This window comes from Dunckerocampus dactyliophorus, chromosome 3 (genome assembly GCF_027744805.1).
Source record: "Dunckerocampus dactyliophorus isolate RoL2022-P2 chromosome 3, RoL_Ddac_1.1, whole genome shotgun sequence".
NCBI classification, from domain to species: domain Eukaryota; kingdom Metazoa; phylum Chordata; class Actinopteri; order Syngnathiformes; family Syngnathidae; genus Dunckerocampus; species Dunckerocampus dactyliophorus.
This window is the reverse complement of record NC_072821.1, coordinates 32,639,951-32,660,304: the sequence shown is the minus strand read 5'-3', so window position 1 is coordinate 32,660,304 and position 20,354 is coordinate 32,639,951. Positions and strand designations below refer to the sequence as shown.

At 37.0% G+C, this 20,354-nt stretch overlaps 1 protein-coding gene across 1 annotated transcript in view; it reads left to right on the top strand.

The window, feature by feature from the left end:
• Positions 1-14,918, top strand: part of kif18a (kinesin family member 18A) — a 29,904-nt gene extending 14,986 nt beyond the window's left edge. The window contains exons 11-18 of the mRNA XM_054770814.1: positions 645-809; positions 1,487-1,608; positions 1,689-1,978; positions 2,931-2,987; positions 9,154-9,517; positions 11,430-11,522; positions 12,716-12,804; positions 14,184-14,918. Of these exons, the coding sequence (XP_054626789.1) occupies positions 645-809; positions 1,487-1,608; positions 1,689-1,978; positions 2,931-2,987; positions 9,154-9,517; positions 11,430-11,522; positions 12,716-12,804; positions 14,184-14,320 (1,317 nt within the window). The 3' untranslated portion in view covers positions 14,321-14,918. The remainder of the gene's footprint in view (positions 1-644; positions 810-1,486; positions 1,609-1,688; positions 1,979-2,930; positions 2,988-9,153; positions 9,518-11,429; positions 11,523-12,715; positions 12,805-14,183) is intronic.
• Positions 14,919-20,354: the final 5,436 nt, after the last annotated feature.

Sequence of the window (20,354 nt, the reverse complement as noted above, 5' to 3'; positions counted from 1 at the left end):
TGTAATATTATGAGGAAAATACTTCCATTTTAGTAGCATAAAGTTCTTTTTTAGGTCATTAAGAAAAACAAAGCAATGACTGAAGTTGTAATTTTTCCAAATATTATAGCAAGTCAAAATATTATGAGTAAAAAATGTATGAAGATTTTTAAATAATTTTTTTTTTTTTAAACATCAAAAATGGGGACAAAAAGAGGGTAGTTGATGATAGTAATACGCTTTTTCACCAATGTCATAACACTGAGGTGCAGTTTTTTCTTCGAAAATATCCTATTGGCCCTTATATCCTTTCATTTTTTTTAGTATGTGGCCCTTGCTGGAAAAATATTGAGCATGACTGTCTTTGAAGGAACCAAATCAATGTGAAGCAAGTGGTTTGGTCTGCAACATATCAGAAAAGAGGCAAAAATGTCCACTGTTTTCCAAGGTCAAAGCTCATGTGTGTGAATATCTTCGATCATAGGTCTGCTTTCATGGATGACGAAGGAATTTTTAAAAATTCACATTTCAGAGGCTGGAATCAGAGGATATTTACGCTATTTGTTGCACCTCTAATAATAAGTCAAATAATGCACGTCTGTTGTCTTTTTGTTCTTATTGTGTGTGTTTTTTGTGTGTGTGTGTGTGTGTTCTTTTACCAACAGGCTACTTGTAAACACGAGCGGAAGATTGCAATGCTCCGCACTCAGCAGCAGCACATTTGGAAACGTCTGAAGGAAAAAGAAATACGCTTTCAGGAAAACGATGGCTGGCTTCATCGTGTGGAGAACGAGATGAAATTGTTGAAGTCAAATGATCAGGGATCCGAGGTTAGTACAACCTTACTATCACATCCACGGGGACTCGAGTGGTTTCCGAGGTAACCCCGCTTCGCCGACTGAGAACAACTTTTAATTTGTCGTGATCTCACAAATTACAGTGAACAAACTGGCTTTAGCTTAATAGGATGTGGAGTATGGTGAAATAAAGAAGGAACGGTATCAATGTGGGACGTGTCGTTCAGAACTTGCTTGTGTTTTTTTGTTTGTTTATTTGAGAAGGTAGGCTGTGTCTCTACTAGTGTCGTGACTGTCTTTGTTTTCTTCCCATCTGTTCTCCCAGTAATTAGAACCGTGCTCATTTTATTTCTCCAGCTCACTCGTGGATCACTGAAGAGAATAAATCAATACCCTTTACTCGTCCCTCACACAGCCAGCCGGTTACCTAAAACCATGTCCGTGTTTTGTTTTTTTTTCTTTATCCTTTCTTCCAAGAACTGACCCAGAACTATGACGCACTCAATGGTCAAATGTTCCTCGCTGCTGTTGATTCGTAGTTTTCTTGCGTCAGAGTCTCCAAAAAAACCCTCCCCGCCCTCTTCCTCCTTGCCCAGCATACTGAATTTCAAATGAAACATAGACAAAAACAAACCTTTTCTCTCAAGTGTCATCATCCCAGCTTTTACACAATTTTTCTTCCATTGAAATCGATTTTATACTTTATGAAGGTATTGGAAAAGGACTTGCGTTGTCACAGACTGGAGCTTCAGGCGAACGACCTCGGTCAACACATCAAGCAGATGATCAGACTGACTGCGCTTCAGGATCAAGAAAACAAGCGCATGCAGAAGTATGTTGGTGTCACTTGTGATTACATACAACAAGATTAACCCATAAAATCTCATTGCAAGATTCGCTGTTGAATTTCAGAATGGTGAACGTGTTGTTGCCGGCGTACGGGCGTCTCTACGCTGCAGCGCGTGATGCTGGGCTGGTCACAGCCCACGATGAGTTGAAGAACCACGAGCTGGAGCAGGTTGTGCTAAGAGAAAGAGGTGTGGTCTGGGCGGACCAGGAAGGAGTGGGCCAGGACGTAAAAGCTTCATCTGGTGGAGAAACAACGCAGGAGACCAAGGACCAAGGGAGCGTTGAGTTTTGCAGCGAACTGGCACCTGTCCTGTCATTCTCGCAACTGCTCTATCACCAGAGTAGCCCGTGTAGTAAGTTGACTTGACACTTTATTGATGGTGACAATTTATTTTCAATTGTTAGTTAATTAGTGCAGGCCGGGGTCCATTTGCTGCCCACGGCTGTTTATTTTGGCCCGCAGCACATTCAAAATATATAATTCAACAAGAAAAAAAAAAAAAACAGCAGCAGCAAAAATGTAAAAATCAGCAGTAATTTTACAAGAATAAAATCAAAATATTAAGAGGAAAAAAAGTTGTAATTGAACGACAAAAAGTCAGACTTTTATGAGAATAACATAATATTATGAGGAAAAATAACGTAATTTTATTAGCATAAAAGTGGAAAAATCAGCAGTGATTTTACAAGAATAAAATCAAAATATTAAGAGAAAAAAGTTGTAATCTAATGAGCAAAAATCGTCATTTTACAAGGATAACGCCATAACATTATGAGGAAAAATACCACAAAATTGCAGCTGGAGGTAAGACCTTGTTCAAACTTTTAAGTGAACACATATTAAAAAAAAAATATATATATATATATATATATATATATATATATATATGCATGCGCCAAGTTGGAAACAAAAAAGATGAACTTAACGTGACTGTACTTTTAACGAAAGACTCAACTATGACGCAACTCTCCTGCGGCTTCCCTTGTATTCATCTTATTGGATATACATATAAAATAGTTCTGGTTCACATTAATAAAAAATGGTGAAGGTTAGGACACTGCAGATAGCACACCTGCTGCTGCCTTGGCATAAGATGTGTATACCTTGTCTTGGTGAGATGAAAGCTCAATATGCTGCCCAAAATGGTGTTACTGACCCAACCCATTGGTTAAGCCTTGTTGGCACAACCAGCTATTTGCCTTTGGCACGTACCCAGAGAAGAAATAGCACCAGTCCTTCAGCAAGTCTTTTAATTACAGAAACATTTTAACATGTGATTTTCAGATGTGACCTTTTTATTACAGGTGCAGAGGGGCAGACAAAGAGAGTATCCTTGATCAAAAGTGCCCCATCCCCAAAAGGTAAATGTCTTTTCCTTTTTTCTCTTTTTTTTTTAAATCTAAATTTCTCTTTTCTGTGTCGCTTTGTTGAGCCATCTATGACTCAAGTCACAGAATAATTCGATTTATAGCTGTGCTACTGACGTAGCGTCCTTTCCCGAAGTTGAGTCATATAATACGAACACGACTGATTTTATAGAGGAAAGCTGTTCTTAAAGAGCCTGTGGAGAACTGCAGCTCAAAGACTGTCATGAAATATTAAATTTCAAAGCGGCTGTAATGATATTTACTGCACATGGTCCGTGCGACTTCATCGGAAATGAACTTTTACAGAAAATTCTGCCAGATGACCAAGTTTATTGAATGGGAACAACATTTGGGAACCCCACGGGGGTTGTCACAGCTTCTTTTGCGTTTCTTTGCACATTATGAGCGAAAAATACCTGGTTTAAAAGTTGGCCGGCAAAACATGAGCAGAGCCTTTTGCTGTGTAGTTCATTCCTCTGAGCTGGTACTACTCTGTGTTGTGCTTTCATTGACATTGTTCAGCTTTCACCGCACAATAAGTACATACTTGCTTTTCGCCGAGTTGTGTTACACAAACTGCAAAAATTTATACAACCTTAAAAATGGCTACTTTTGACCCCAATCCCCCGCTCGCTTGACGCTGATGTTCTCCTCCAATTTCGTATCAACATTTGCAATAAAAGTGACTGTACTTAGAGCTGCAACAAGTAATCGATGATTAACCGTTTAATCAACAGCTATTTTGGTCTTTCATTTTGCTTTTTTAAATGTAAATATCCATTGATTTCAGCCTCTCAAATGTGAATATTGTTTAATTTCCTTAGTCATCCATGAAAACAGACCTATTACCATCATTTCCGCATATAAGCCGCTAATCTATGACTGTTCTAATCTTGTGACATCTCCTATACTTCAGAACTACTACTAATTGTTTCATTACTGTGCCGCTTGCGAGTCAGTGAGGAAACGGTAGCTCTTTCTTTGGCCAATCACAAGCTATAAGGGAACTCACGACAAGCTTGTCAACCCATCGTAAATCCATGGCAGCCATTAGCCAATGAACTGCTCTGCTGGGAATGATGCATTATGGGAAGAAGTGCACAAGACACTTGACTCACCTTGCCTCCAGTGCTGCCTACACTGGTGTATGAATGTGAACAAATGTTTGGTGGTGGTTGGAGAGGGCGTAGGCGCGATTGGCGGCCACGTTTCCATCAGACTAACCCAGGGCACCTGTGACTACAGGTGTAGATAACCAACACCCGTGTGTGACTGAGGAGTGAATGAATAAGAAGCGCTCTGGGTACCTTTTAAAAAGCGCTTTAGAAAATCTCATCCATTATTATTATTATAATCCACACTTGCCTGTTGGAATTCCAGTAACGACTTATCATACACATAACTTTTGTTCACCTCACTGCAGGTTTTGAGGTCAGATTGACTGTCGAAGCTAGTGCTTCCTTAGCCAAACAAACGTTTCACACAACTATGGTGCGTTCAAGGACCGCCAAACTAAGCGCAAAATCTCAGCACTTCACAAATGCATAGTGAAGCATACTGTAAAGACAAAAACTTGGCCTGTACTATGACATATTTAGAAATTATTGCCAACTTAGGGTAAATGTGATGTTGTTTCTGTGGGGAAAAAAATTAGCAGGTCTCCACCATAGTATTTTGCCGTCAGAATGTCTGCATTTGGCAATAACAGCATCAATAAATGAAGTACGGTAGTTGATTTTCCCAGCATGCATGTAAGCAATTCGGGGCCTTCAAAGCAACATGCCAGTGAATTTCCATGTAATATAATCAGTGTAATATATGCAGCCTTTATATAACTGTTGTTAATCACTCCAGTTTCCCTTATTGGGAACATGCAGCCGCTGTATCATCTCTCTAATGAAATCATAACTCCTTGCATCTTTTTCAATATTTCATGTACTGACTGGAATTTCACTTAAATTTTTCTAGCCAACCATCTATCACTGGGGCATCAAACTCGTTTTCACCGTGGGCCACATTGCCGTTATGGTTACCCTAGAGGGCCATCTGTAACTGTGGAACAATATTAATTATTAATTAATTAGTTACCTCATAATATTATGACAAATTTTATTATTGTCATTTTCACTTTGTATTGTTTTACCAAAAAGGTTAAATTGAAAGAAGTGCAAGTGCAAATTTGAGTATACATCTAATGTATAATTCAAATAATAATAATAATAATGTAATAATAATAATAATAATAATATATTAATTATTCATTAATAAAAAAGTAATATTTGTACATTTGATTGGACACATAAAAAACAAGAACAAAGTTAGCATGAGTCTTTTTGATTAAAAAAAAGTATTTAATATAATACACATATTTTTTGAATAAGTAAAAAAAATAGTAATAAATAATATTAAAAATAATAAACAACATTTAAAAAGTTAAAAAAATAAAATTATTAAAACATTCTTAATATATATTTTTATGTTAAATATGTTATTTATTGTTACTAGTACAGTATAAATATATTTAAATAAGTTAATAAATATATAAAAAGTGTTTGTTACCATAAAATTTAAATAAATAATATAACTATATTTACAATAAAAAGTAAATATATTTATAATACATAATTTTAAATCGTATTTGACAACAAAAAATAAGGAAATATTTTTTACGATAATATAAAATGTAAATGTCTTTTTGATGTACATTACTTCCAGGCTTTTGCGGGCCACATTAAATGACATGACGGGCCAATCCGCGCCCCCCCGGCCTTGAGTTTGACACCTGTGATCTATTGTAATTCCACTGTCACACACAGATGGCAAGGATAAGCGTATAATATTGTCTGTGAAATGGTGAATTCAGCATAGGGAGGCTTTTATTTAGCGTTGGACTAACTGCTCTGATCTCAACCAGATGCGGCTTTGTCCGTCCCTCACCACTTCCTCAGCTCTTATGATAGGCACTGCACCATAATAGTGTACGAGAAATAGCTCCACCCTGCAGTTTGCTCAGCCAATCAAACAGGATCAGATTTAGAGAGGGAAGTGTTCTGAAGGGGGAATGAACACTTTGCTTGTCTGGTTATTAATAGAAGCTAATGCAAAAATCGCCACTGAAGGTGGTTATAAAAGAATAATCATGCCTACACGATGTCCTTGTGGGGGTTTTTTGTATTTATTTTTTCCCTCTACTTTATTGTTTTATTTATTTTTTGGTCATTTGTATCCCTAAGGGTACACATTCCTATATATCTTACCTTCATATTTTTACTTTTCCCCTTTGCTTCAGATGTCCCATTGTCTAGCTCAGCCCTCCATTCTGCCTTTTCCTTTTACCCGCATTTTTTTTTTTTTTCCTGTCTAGCCTCAAACCCTCCCAATCCCTCTTGAGCTTCATTCATGAAAATGCAGATCCACAGCAGGGCAGGAAAAAACGTCAGCAGACGTAAACTCCCCGGCTCCACCAACCAGAAAAGGCGCACTATAAAAAACAGGCAGCAGCAACCAAGCGACCCTAATTCAGTGCTGCCTCCACCAGAAATAGCAACTCATGCATGTATTAATCCCCTACAAGCCAAAAATATGTGATTGAAGGAATTCTGCTTCCATTTATTGCTAGAAACAACTCCGCTGCCACAGGATAGTACTATTTATTACTATCTCCTCCACTCTGAGTGCAGACGTCTGAATCTGTTTTTGCTAATATTACTTCAAAAATGTCAAAGTGACGGTAAAATCAATTGTGTTCTGCACAGTCACTGCTTCTATGATGTGATGCTTGTTTTCCTCATAAGCATCTCCATCCCCTGTTACACCGCTGCAGGAAATGCCATGAGTGCAATGGTCTTTATCATATTCCAGGTACAGATGCTGTTTAAATCATTGCATCATTTGTCTATCATATATGGCACTGAATAGTGTGGGGGTGGCTAATGTTGCGCCCGCATGGGATACATGAGGTGCCCATGCAATTGAGGAATTATTACTACTTAATATGTAGGTAAAAATTTAATTATGCATTGATGCGAGTTGGTGACCCCTGAAATAGTGAATACTTTGATCCACTGGTGCCCAAAGTCCGGCCCAAAAAACATCAAGGAAAACTGAAAAAACAGTGAAAAGAAAAAAAGATGTAATATGTTTTAAAAAACAATGTATTGTCCTCCATTTGGAAATAATAATTCAAATTGCAAAATAAACAACTTTAAAACAAAAACAATTAGAGTTATAATTGCCTTGAACTGAACTAGTCACCTTAAACATGATAATTCATAATAATTATAATATATATAATTTCATAAAATTCTGTTGTTTTTTTCTTAAACCAGAAAAAGTGATTCATGGTGTACTATTGCTGTATTTTCCGGACTATAAGTCGCACTGTACTATACTGTTAGTCGCATTTTGGGGGGGAAATTTATTTTATAAAATCAGAGACCAAGAGCAGACATTTCATCTTAAAAGGCAAGTTATCGTAATAACAATAAAAATGGAGAACAGGCTAAACAGGCATCTGTTACCGTAACATGAATAGGTGGCATGTTAACGTAACATATTAACAGTTATTTACAGCCTAAACAACATAACATACAGTAACTAGTTTACTTGCAGCCTGTATTTGCAGAATAGGATTTTTCTTTTTGGGGGCATTTGTGTTCCGTATTTCTCAGTTGTCTTTATAAGTTGATATTTACATTATACACTTTCAGTGGTGCAGGAGTGATAGGAAGTCGCAGATACTGACTGGCACACTAGCCTAGAGCACCCTCTCACGGCTGTCAGTGTGAAAAACATATATAAGTTGCTCCACAGTATAAGTCGCAGGACCAGCCAAACCATGAAAAAAGGGAGACTTATAGCCTGGAAAATAGTGTGTATATATAACTGTCTGATAAATAAATAACAGAAAAAAATGTAGTGGAATATTAGGAATATATTTTATTCATTTAAATTTTTGACTATATAACTTTAAAAAAAAAAAAGAAAAAAGAAAAACCCATGTCTGCTTTTTTGTTTTTTGTAATAATAAAAAAAAAAGATAAGTACCGGTATTGATCTATTGTTGTATGCAGCGGAACTTTGGTTCGCTAACTTTGGCGTCATTAATTTGATCTACAGGGCTCGACTCCAAATGAAACGTTGACCAAATCACATTTTCCCGTAAGAAATCATTTAAATCCAATTCATCTGTTCCAGAAAGCCAAAAATGTTTACATAGAACACATTTTTGTAGTTTTACATGCAGAAAATAATAAATGCTTATAAATACATATAAATGATGAACGAAAGGATAGATTCATATTTTAGGTTGCTTTTACTTCATCGTAGACCTGATTCTTGACGTGACTGGTGTCAAAGACACAATGTGGCAGCGAGATTAACAGACACCACCTTCCTGTTTTGAGTTGCTGTATTTCTTGAATTCAAGAGTGTTTCTCACCTGAGTAACCCAAAGTGGAGCCAAAGAAAACAAGCAAGTGTCAGCATTTTGACAAAGAAGGTGAAAAACACTATTGAATTCCAGAAATAACTCATGGCAAAACAGGAAGGTGGTGGTGGTTGATCTCTCTGCCACATCATCTTTGATGTCATTGAGAACAGCATGTCTTCAATGAAGGTAAAAGTAACCTTAAATGTTCATTTATCTCTTTCATTCCTCATTTATATGCATTTACAATTGTACTGTATAATTGTTAAACTATAAAAACGTGTTTCGTGTTAACATTTTTTAGTCAACTGCTGATGACATCATAGACCGGAAGCATACTGTTTTTGCTTAGTATGTTTGGACCTAAATTTGATTGGTTTTATGAGCACATATGTGAAGAATATCATCAAAGTGGCCTCCACGTATGCGGCCCTCAGTGGGAAAGGTTTGGACACCCCTCTGCCTTTTAATCTTTTGAAAAATGTGGGGCAGTCCAATGGCTGCACCGTGTCCTAGTGGTCTGCAGGCCAGCCTCACATTCTGGAGATCCGGTTTCTATGTTGGGACATCTCTGTGTGTGTTTGAATGTTTTCCCCATGCATTCTGGGGTTTTCTGGGTGGGTGGACGGATGGGTTGGTCCAAAAGACTAAATGTGAATTAAATGGGCATGTTTTGTAATATGTTGTTGCTTGATTTCCTCTCATTCTTGCTGTTTGTATTGTTTTTTTCAGAAAGACAAAGTCATCCAGGTAGGAAGCAACAAGAAGCAAGACCTCCCCGAAATCTCTCGGCGTTGTTCCCACCACAAAGCCCCAGGACTCTCTGCCAAAATTCCCAAGGCTTTGAGGAGGGCATCGTTCCTCTCCCGTGCACACCAGAACCTGCTCAAAGAGCTGTTCAGGCCGTTCCGTCTACTTTCTCCAGCGGCTTGGATCCAAACATGACCTTTGAAGTTGCAGAAGATGCAGCCAATTCCACCATCATACTTACCAATAATGCCCCCCCTCAGGCATTGAAGTCTGTGAATCTTTCAGCTCGCTGTCAAGTCATCAATCCTGCCAAAGCTGATGAGGCCAACCAGGTTCCTACAAAACGGTAAGTGCTTGGTTCTTAAAGGGGCATGATCCTACATTGTCAATTTTTCAAACTTTTTGTGTATGTTTAAAATGTTTGTACTCTTGTTCTACATCGTATGTAAGCAGAATTGTGTATCCACACCAAAGTAAGGCAGCAATGGAAAGATTTTTTTGGTTTTCTGGGGAGTTAAAGACCTATCTCTCCTCACCACTTCAGACAGCAGTATCGTGAACAAAGCACGGATTCACCATTATTCATTCAATTTTGGGTTGCACAATAATTATCGGGACGATATGAAGGAATTATGACCTTACACCGATAAATTCGATCAAATTAAAAAATAGCTCCGATAACAAATAATAGATAGATAGATGGATAGATAGATAGATAGATGGATGGATCTGCCTAAAACCCAGCAACATTACTCTCTGCCTGGTAGGAGTAAAAGTACAATGTAGTAGTCATCGTTGGCTCTCACAAAGACTGCCATGATTAGTGATAGCAAACGCTCTCTCGATGTTGGGTGTTGATGGAAGTAGCATTCGTTACTATGGGCTCTGTGAAATCAATGCGCCCAGGAAGGAAGCGCCGGAAATGCTTAAATTGTTATCATGAATGTACCTGTTACTACATGGTCGCACAATGTATATAAAACGATAAATCGTTTTTGGAGGCGTTTTAATAGAGAGCTTTATAGGTGGACAAGGTGAATCCCATTACCAGTATTGTTAGCTACCTCGAACTAGCAGTGAGTGAGGCCCTGTGAGTGAGACGCTGTATCACTTCATCAGAAAAGTAGTTCTTTGGTGTTAGCTCCTACAAGAACAATGCTGCTGTAGCTTGGTTAATATGCAGGTCACGTTATGTAAATAGAACATTGGTGGTGTTTTTGGAAGGTTTTTTTGGAGGGCTTTATAGGCATAACAGGTGGTTTCCATTTCATGCATTGTTAGCTGCCTCGTGCTAGCTGTTTTTCTCTCTTCAAGAGAGAGTGTTTATGTCTCACATAAGGATTGTGGATGATGGGCGAAATTTAATTTAAAAAGTGTAGTTTTCCTTTAAAAGCTGCAGAAATGAGCAGGATAGGACATCTTTAAGTGATTTTTTTTATCTCAGTAAAAGGTACACAGATCCAATGTTAATGGGATAGTGGGAATTTTTTTACATGAAGTTGTATCACATCCCCATCAGCAGTGTAGTGCATCAAGGGTGATTTACTTAAGTGGCCCCAGCAACTAACCGGAACTACGTTCCTCATCAACTAAATCCAACCACAACAGGGCTCACGGGACCAAGTGACCAAGTGACCAAGTCATTGTTGATGTACTACACTGCTGATGGGGATGTCATACAACTTCATGTCAAAAAATCCGAACTATCCCTTTAAGGAGAACTTCAGGTCAAAGGGTAGGAATGGACAGGCTGAAGTCAATCATTTCTTACATCAAAATACACATTTAGCCAAAAATCTTACCATTCTTGCATCATGTTTTTTTTCAGAATGCATTAAGATGATGGTTACATCTGTTTTTTGCCAGCTATCGAAGAAACACTAAAATATTTGGTGGTCCATTTTTAGCATGGCAAAAAAAAGTGTTTTGTAACAGAATTTTGAAGAGATTACGCCCAAAGTAACCCGTCAATCGGAAGGATTATGCATACAATATCTCATCCCAAGCGGCACTTCCGACAGAAAGGCTTTAAGAAAAAGCTGCCTGGAACCTCCAGCCAGTCCAGATGACTCCCTTGACTGCATCTTAAGCACGAGAAACACCTCTCAGTGTGTTAAGGGAGGTGGGCAGAACATTCAATCGACAGAGAGGGAGCAGCTCCACATTAGATATTCTGTTGTGAAATAGAACAGTGGGCTATGGCGGGCTGCTGCTTTGCTGATGAATACATTGAGTTTCATGGGAACCTCTGTATGCAGAAATCAGATCCCCGCGTCTTTACAAGCGAGACGGGCCAACCCAACCTACATGGACATGACGTCTGCTGCGCAAGGAAAGCGTAAACTCAACCGGTAATTGTTATTCTTTTTCTTTTTTGTTTGTTTTTTTTTGTTTGTTTGTTTTTTTTTGCAAAGTGTGGCCCGGGGACGATTCGTGGCCCAGTAGCACATTTTAAAAATCTAATTTAACAAGAAAACTAAAAAAACAAAACAAAAACAGCAAAAAAAAAAAAAAATCAGCAGTATTTTTACAAAAGTAAAGTCGTAAAATAAAGTGTCTTTACTAGCATGAAATTGAAATATTAAAAAAAATTTAAAACATTTTAACATCGTAATATTATGAGTAAAAACAAAACAAGAAAAAGTTGTAATTGCTGGAAAAAGTTAAAATATTATGTGAATAAAGTCAAAAAGTTATGGGAATAAAGATAAGAAGAACTATGGTAGTTCAAAAATGGGGTGGCAGGAGTAGAAATGAAAATCTTTCGGAGGATGAGGTCAAAACATTAACAGAAACAGAATAAGCTCGTAATATTAGGAGGAAAAATAACCCAATTTTTTTAGCATAAAGTTGAAATATGAAAGAAAGATGTTATTTATTTAAAGTCGCAATATCATGAGAAACAAAAAAGTTAATATTATGGAAATTATAAGAAAAAACACTAAGAAAAAAAAGTTGAAATAGTTGGGGGGAAAATTAAAAACAGCTGTAATTTTACAAAATATTAAGAGGAAAAATGTCACATTGTAACAAAACAATAAAAAAAATTGAAAGTACAGCGTTTCCTCGCTCTATTCTGGTTCACCTTTTTTGGATTCACAGTTTCACGGAAATTTGTAGTGTCTTTTTTTTTTTTTTTTTTTTTTACAACGCTGTTACAGACCGAGCCTGGCCCTTTAAGAAGAATTGCATTGTGGGAAGTTGAGTGAAACGTTGATATGAATAATATAAATGAATGTTGGTTTTAGTTTCTTTTATTTTAATTTATCTTTATAGTATATATTTTTTTAATTTATCTTTTTTTTAATGTTTTAACCTATCAAATTTGGTATTTTTAGAGTGTGCCGTGGGCCTACAAAAAATGCCTGCTGTAAGTGGCCCCCAGGCCGGCCGTACTTTGGACACCCCCTGGCTTAAACCATTTCCTTCTGTTGCAACGATACGCTAAAGCCAGCAATGATAGTCTTCGTTCTTTTTTTAAAATAAATAAACACAAAAAATGTCCTTTTTCTAAATGACTTTTCCCTTTCTTTTTCACTGTTAGTGAGAGAGATGAGTATCCGTCTGCACCAAAGCGCATAAAGAAAAGCTCCTCCATGGCCCCCAGACCAGTCAGAGTGCATCATTTTTCTGGTAAGCATCGTCAAAGAAAGACACAAGCCTTCACTAACATACAGGCTGTCCACAGATCACATAAACATGTAAAAATTGTTGGCTTTTTTTAACTCTGTGCTGTACATTTTAACTATATTATCACCTATTTATAAATTATCACTGACTTATAGTGAATGAGATGTGTTTTCTGCTCAAAAAGTGTCTTATTTTCAGAGAAAAGAATGTCATGCCATGTATGCTGAATCACAAATGTGCAGGGATCCACTGTAGTCCACATAAAGACGTGTCATTTAAGAAAGGAGGTGTAAAATTGTAAACACGCGACCGTGTAGCTACAGAAATGTTGTGAAACTAAGATATATATCAAATTCAGTTGTTTTGTTTAATAAAAGGACAGGGTAGAGTCCGCTTGTATATGAAAGGTAGCCTTACTGTAAATTACTTCTGTTGTCAGGTGGCACAATATATTTTTACTTGGAACAAATGTTTGGGGGAAATGAAGCTTCAGTATTTGTCATGTGGTCACATTAGCTTGTGAATTAAGGTCTTACATTTGTCTCTTTCAAGCTACATACCCTGAACATTTAATATAGAACAGGGGTGTCCGAAGTGTGGCCCGGGAGCCATTTGCAGCCCACGACAGTTTTTTTTCTTCTTTTGTTTATGCATTTTTTTGGCACATGGCACATTCTAAAAATATAATTTCACAAGAAAACTAAACTTAAAAAAAACAACAAAAAGCAAAAATGGAAAAATCTGCAATAATAGTCGTAATAAGTAGTAACATAACAAGAAAAAGTTTTAAATGTTTTACAAGAATGTCATGATAAAAATTAGGGAAAATGACATTTTAGTGGCATAATGTTGAAATATTAAAGAAAAAATAGTTGGAATATTTTGAGAAACCAAAAGTAACATTTTTGGGAAAATTAGGTTGGGGAAAAAGTTATAATACTCTGGGGAATAAAGTCAAAATATTATGGGAATAAAATCAGACTATTACAAAATTAAAATATTTGAAGATTATTTAAAAAGAAAGTTCAAATGTATGAAAAATCATTTTAAAAATGGCACAACAAAAAAAGAGTAAGGTTGAGGCCTTGTCACCTATATACTAAAGCTGCAATGCAGTTTTTTCTTGAAATATACAGTATATACTGTAGCTTCTTAGCACAACTTTACGAAATATGAAAGTAGCAAAGTTGCATCCTGTCATGTTTCACTACCTGCCCCTCCCTGGAAAACATTCGGACACCCCTGCTATTTTGTGTTTTGGTGACTGAGTGTGTCCATTTGGTGTGACGTTGTGTGAAACTTAGCAAATGGTCTGTCATGAACTTGAAAGTGTTTACATTCAGCGCTCACTCTTGATTGACACCCACTTGTCGCTCCATCAGGTTCAGAAGAGAACAAACCTCGGCGAGTCGTGAGGAGCATTTCCGAAGGAAATCTGAACCTCCTTCAACCTTCCAAACCCAAGTCGCTTTTTTACAAAACATCCCAGCAGTTGAAGAGAGTGGCCAAGCGCATGTAAAACGTCAACTTGCGTCAACTTCTTGAACGCGACTACATTTTAGAGTAGCATTTTGTAGGCTTTGTGAATCAGCCTGCATGCATTTTTTTTTTTTTTTTTTTTTTACTTGATTTTAAAAATAAACATTGTGCACATACATGGGAAGGTTATTTTTGACAGCAAGAGGACCAGCCCCTTTCTAACCCTTGTTCACTCCAAGAGTGTATTTTTCCACTAACTTGCACGGCACAGGTAACACTTAAATGTACAATACATGGCAAGAGCTGTTACGCGTCCAAGTGTGCAGCATGCAAGCTAATTAATAATTAATCTTTCACTGGGTAACAGCCTGCCAGACACTCCTGCTATAGTGCTATGACACAATATTTGGCTTAGAGCTTTTAAAGCCACTTGGCAGTAACATAGTCACAGGTTCTTCTTGGGGTCTTTTTTCCAAAATAGTCACCACTGGGAAAACACTCAAACTTGCTCACTCGTCTTAAGAATGCACTTACTCGCATCAGTTTAAAACATGTCAACAAAAAACCCTTGTAGATATTGTCTGTGGATATTCTCAGTCATCTGGGGTCACGGTAATCCGCAGAGTTTCTTGTTTATTGTCTTGTAGATATTTGTACGTTTGCCTTGTACAGCGTTGTCTGTCTAAAATTAAACTTACTGTTAAAATCTACATGTTTTCCCATTGGGGAAAGCAACCGTCTTGTCTATCTTCTTTGCCACGAGACAGAACACTACCTACAATCACAGTGCGGACAGAAAAATGACAGCACGACGTGTAATACTGTAGGTAAGTAAACAGATTGGGCAACTACTACTATGGAGAATAATAAACAGAAACGGTGTTTACTCTAAGCTTGAAAAACAAAAGGAGGCAAGGGCCACTTTGATATTTTTTTAGATAGGCTAAAAAGTTGTATAAATTTTAAGAAAAAACTGCATCTTAGCTTTGTGAAACATTGTGCAGTCAACCCTCGTTTATAGCGGTTAATTGGTTCCAGACCCAACCGTGATAAATGAATTTCTGCGATATAGGATTCAATGTTAATAAATGGAATATTTTCGTAGTTGGAGCATTGGAAACCTGTTTGCCTTTTTATATACAGTTTTGAACATTATTAGAGCCCTGTAGACATAAAATAATACAACTATAGTCGCCTTTACACTCCTATTATTCTTTGTTTACAACAACTCCTTACTCAACTCTTATGCTGCAGGGACTCGAGACGGCCGCTAGCCAGTGAGCTAACCAGTGAGCCTCAAATTTATTTCTTCTAAACTTAAAGGGATAGTTCAGATTTTTTGACATGAAGTTGTATGACATCCCCATCTGCATTGCAGTCCAATAACAGAGACTTACATGAGAAGGCATTTTTGTGATGCAAATGTTTTAATCTTATGTTCATATTGTTTTTAGAAGCAACTCTTTACTTAATTGTCCCCAGCAATTAAGCGGAACTACGTTCTTCATCACAGAAATCTGACCAGAACTGGACTTAGGAGACCAAGTGGGGGGTAAGTCTATTGGACTACAATGCTGACGGGGATGTCATACAACTTCATGTCAAAAAATCCAAACTATCCCTTTAAGAATCCAAAAAACGTACCACTTCCACACAAAATGGGAGAACTTCTTTTGTCCTATCATGTCGGACATGCCATGGCTGACTTCATGCAGTGTTAAGGTAATGTAATGTAAGGTAATGTCTTAGTGTTTTGTGTCATTACTGCCACCTAGTGACCCTAATACTACATATCCCTTGTATTTTAATATGTTTTGACTAATAATAGACCATAGTCTAATACGAAACAGCGATCATTTATTAATTAATAAATTTCTTTTAAAACCATGATATAGCGAGGGCGCGATAATCGAACCGCCCGCACGGTTAACTCGATGTCCAGCGCGACTCTTAAGGTGTCGGGGAGTGAGGTTTACCAACATACTCTCGTACAGCTGCAACAGCTGAAGAACCATTCATGTTCTGAGGTACTTGAGAAAAGTGGATGAGTTGTACTTTTTTTTGTGGACTCCGTGATGCGGCCCAGACTCTTCCTTCAGCAGCCCCCGCGTAAGTTGGGTTTAAGACCCCCATTCAAAGTATAAGTTGGTTTAATTGTAAATTTTCAGGCCATTTCAACAATTTTGTCACGACTGTCACATCTTTTTTCCACTCCTACACTTGAACCAAACATCACCTTGATCACTGACGAGTGCGGGGCCCAAACGGCTGCGTGAACTTGCCGCTTTCCATTCAGCCGTGCAACTTTCAGCAGCACAGCATTCAGCGTGATCTTTATTTTTAGCACAGCGGCTCAATGCATACAGTACCTCAGCCCTGCACCGCGCACGCGCCGGCGCTCTCATTCACAAGAATCTCTTCTGTGTGTTTATGTGCGCACACAGCCAGTCAGGCAGGCCTTGGCTAAAGTTTATTAACTTTCTCTCAGCCAATCGGGTGCCTTGTGCGTTTTTCCTGTTGACCAATGGGACAGATGGAGGGGCTGGAGGTGGGTGTTGCTTAGCAACTGCAGGTAGAATCTCAGATCATGTTGGACCTATTGTTTTATCTCGCTTCCCTGGGAGACAGTGCATGATATGTGTTGTGATTTGTTAGTGGGGGGGGGGGCACATCTGTCAAATGCGTCACAAAGTTGTTAACTCTATTTTTGTATCGTGAGACAAACATTGCAGTGACTTTAGCGGTATGTTGCCTTCCGGGGGGGGGGGCAAACACTTTACTACTTGTGTCAGTCTCGTTCCTTTAAAGACCTTCTGCATGTGAGCTGTGGCCTTTTTCTCAACACAAGAGTAGTTGTGACTTAAATGAGCCTTGTGCAAAGCCGGCGTGCCTCGCCCCATCGCACATATGGTCATAAATTAAAATGTGCAAATATAATATAAAGCACTGACACTTTTATAAAGCGCTTGATTCAGACAGTATGCAGTGTTTCAGCCACAAATACATTAGGCGCTGCCTGTTTGCCCCCCCTCCTAAGCACATCATAACGCATCCGACCTGTCTAGATTCAGTGGAACCTCGGATTTCTTCATTAATTCGCTCCAGAAAGTTAGACTAAAACCGAAACGTACGAAAACCGAAGCAGTTTTGCCCATAGGAAATAATGTAAATCCAATTAATCCATTACAGGCACCCAAAAATGTTTTTTTAAAAAAATAATACATTTTATAGAAAATCATTAGTTTTACATGCAGAAATAATTATAATGGATGGATCTTATTGTGAGGGATTAGTACCGAATTCTGTACTTACATAGCAGGGGAGTCACACTCGTTTTCACTGTGGGCCACATCGCAGTTATGGTTACCCTGAGAGGACCACCTGGAACTGTGAAACCATTCATGTATAGTCGCCTCATGATATTAACACACATTCGATTATTATAATTTTCACTTTGTATTGTTTTACCAACAAACCTACATTGAAAGAAGTCAAGGTGCCAAGTGCATCTATTGTATAATAATAATAATTAATAGTATTAATTATTCATTAATGAATAATAATTTAAAATTGGATTTGACAACTAAAAAAATAAGAACTTTTCAGTCAAAATTGAATACAATTAAATTGAATACAATTTTGTTAATTAAATACAATTAACAAAAAATATTAAGGGTCTCTTCAATTTAAAAAAGAAATTATATTTTTGTTTACTTAGTACAATATAAATATATTTCAATAAGTAAAAAATGTTAAATACATGAACAAATATTTGTACGATAATGTTAAAAAATACATAAAATAATAAAAATATAATAAATTTAAAAATAAAATGAATACTAATAATAAAAAATTATAATTTTAATGAGATTTCACAACAAAAACAGAACTTTTCTGTCAAAATCAACAACAAATACATTTAGCAAGAAAGATTGTCTTTTTTTATTTTATTTTTAGTAATATAATATGAATATATTTAAATAAGTAAAAAATAAATATATAAAAAATAACTATGTTTAAAAGGGAAAACAAATACAATGAATAATAAACATTTTTTAATGGATTTGACAACAAAACACAAGAACTTTTCTGTCAAAATTGACAACAAATACCTGTACATTTAGCGTGTTGTGTTGATTTTTTGTTTGTATGCAGTCTAAATCATTTTTTTTTAAATTAAATATATAAACAATGAGAATAATATTGAAAATAAAAAATACAATAATTTAAATAAATAATTTATAATAATAATTTTAAATATAGATAGAAGTATGTTAAAAATAATATACAAATAATACAATCAAATAAGTGTCTTTTTGACGTGCATTATTTCCAGTGTTTGGCGGGCCACATAAAATGATATGGCAGCCCAAACCTGGCCCCTGGGCCTTGAGTTTGACACCCCATGTTTTATAGGCACCGACCAAATTTCACCGATTCACATAAAATGAAAAGATAGCATGTTTTGGTACCTAAACGGTAGTCTCCATGAAGTGTCATGGCGCCGTTCAATCCACATAAGCAACCAGTAAGCAACAGCAGAAAGTTTATTTGTAGTTTAAACATATTTGCCGCTTTCTAGTCAGCAGCACGGCATTCAGCGTGAGCTTTATTTTTAGCATAGCAGCTCAATGCATACAGTACATCAGCCCGCAGCTTTCCTTGGCCCCGTGGTGGGTTATTTAGCAGTCACACTCAATAAAAAAATGTATGGACAGTAGGTCAGCAGCATCGGGTGTTTTGCCTGGGCGCTTGATTTTGCCGAATGATACAGTACAGGGCAGACTAGTTAGGTGCAATATTGTAGCAAAACCCAGGCAGAATTTTCAGGCGTATGAGAACTGAGATTCGGCCTCAAAAAAGCGAGTAGCAACAAATGTAGTGAAGACACCTTTGCTGACTCTGAAAGCACTCCTTGACAAGCAGCGGGTGCTGCTGCGGGCCACTCCCCCATCTAAAAACACTCTGGAAATGGATGAATGGAAAAAGAAGCAACAGAATTTTTCTTTTTAATATATAGTTTTAAACATATTAGTTTTCATGTTGTTGGGGGTTTTTTTGCTCACTTTTTGCAAATGATCCATGGCCAATTACCATTACGTCACCCCCCTCGTATATGTCGCACGGAGATTATTCATGTTCATGAATATGCTATTTTAATTCATTTCATCTACACTAGTGGAACTTTACATGTATTTCACATCGTGTGTTAAAACACGACTCTCCTCGCCCTCCTTTCATTCTGCTCTGTGATGCTGGAAGCTAATATTTAAATGGGTGATATGGAAATTCCTGGGATGCACACTGGATTTGGCATGTAAAGCAGGGCTGTGGGGATTGTTGTAAACACTTTATGTCTGCCACTGTCCATTGCAGCCATCTGTGGAAAGCAAAAGAAGTAAAAGCAAAAAAAAGACTGGAAATGATCTGTATTCCCTACTAAACTGGAACTCATTACGTAGGATATCTCAACTGAAGTGACCTGGGATATAAATAAGGTAAGTGGAAGCCCCCCACATCGCTAATAGTTTAATATGAGTGTGTCTTATTGGTTGAAGATTTTCGCTAAATGTGGAGAATTTTTTAAAAATCCACAAAATTATGCTGAGATACTGAATAATAGGTGTGATTTTTTTTTTATGATTTTTATGAAAAATCCTAATTTAAAAAAACCTGCAATATAGATGGGGACGGGAATTACAAAGGTGTATGATTTGGTGCTAATACATTTTTTATTTTTTAAAGGCAAAAGGCAAAAGTGTTATGAGATATTATTATCAACATTTCAGCTTTCTTTTTACATTGTGCATTTTTGCTCCATTTTTTATTTATTTTTTATTTTTTTGTTCAATTTTATTTCTAAAATGTGTTGCGGGCCCCCAAAAAATTTGCCATGAGCCGCACATGGACCTCGCGCCGCACTTTGAATACCCTGTGCTAAGCTATCCGAGCAAAACATCTTGGCTTTGTGTTATAGCGACAGAGCTAATTATTTTCATATCTAATCATATATCTTATTGTTATTACATATATAAGTCATAATTTATTAATTTTATTTTTACCATATGCTGAAG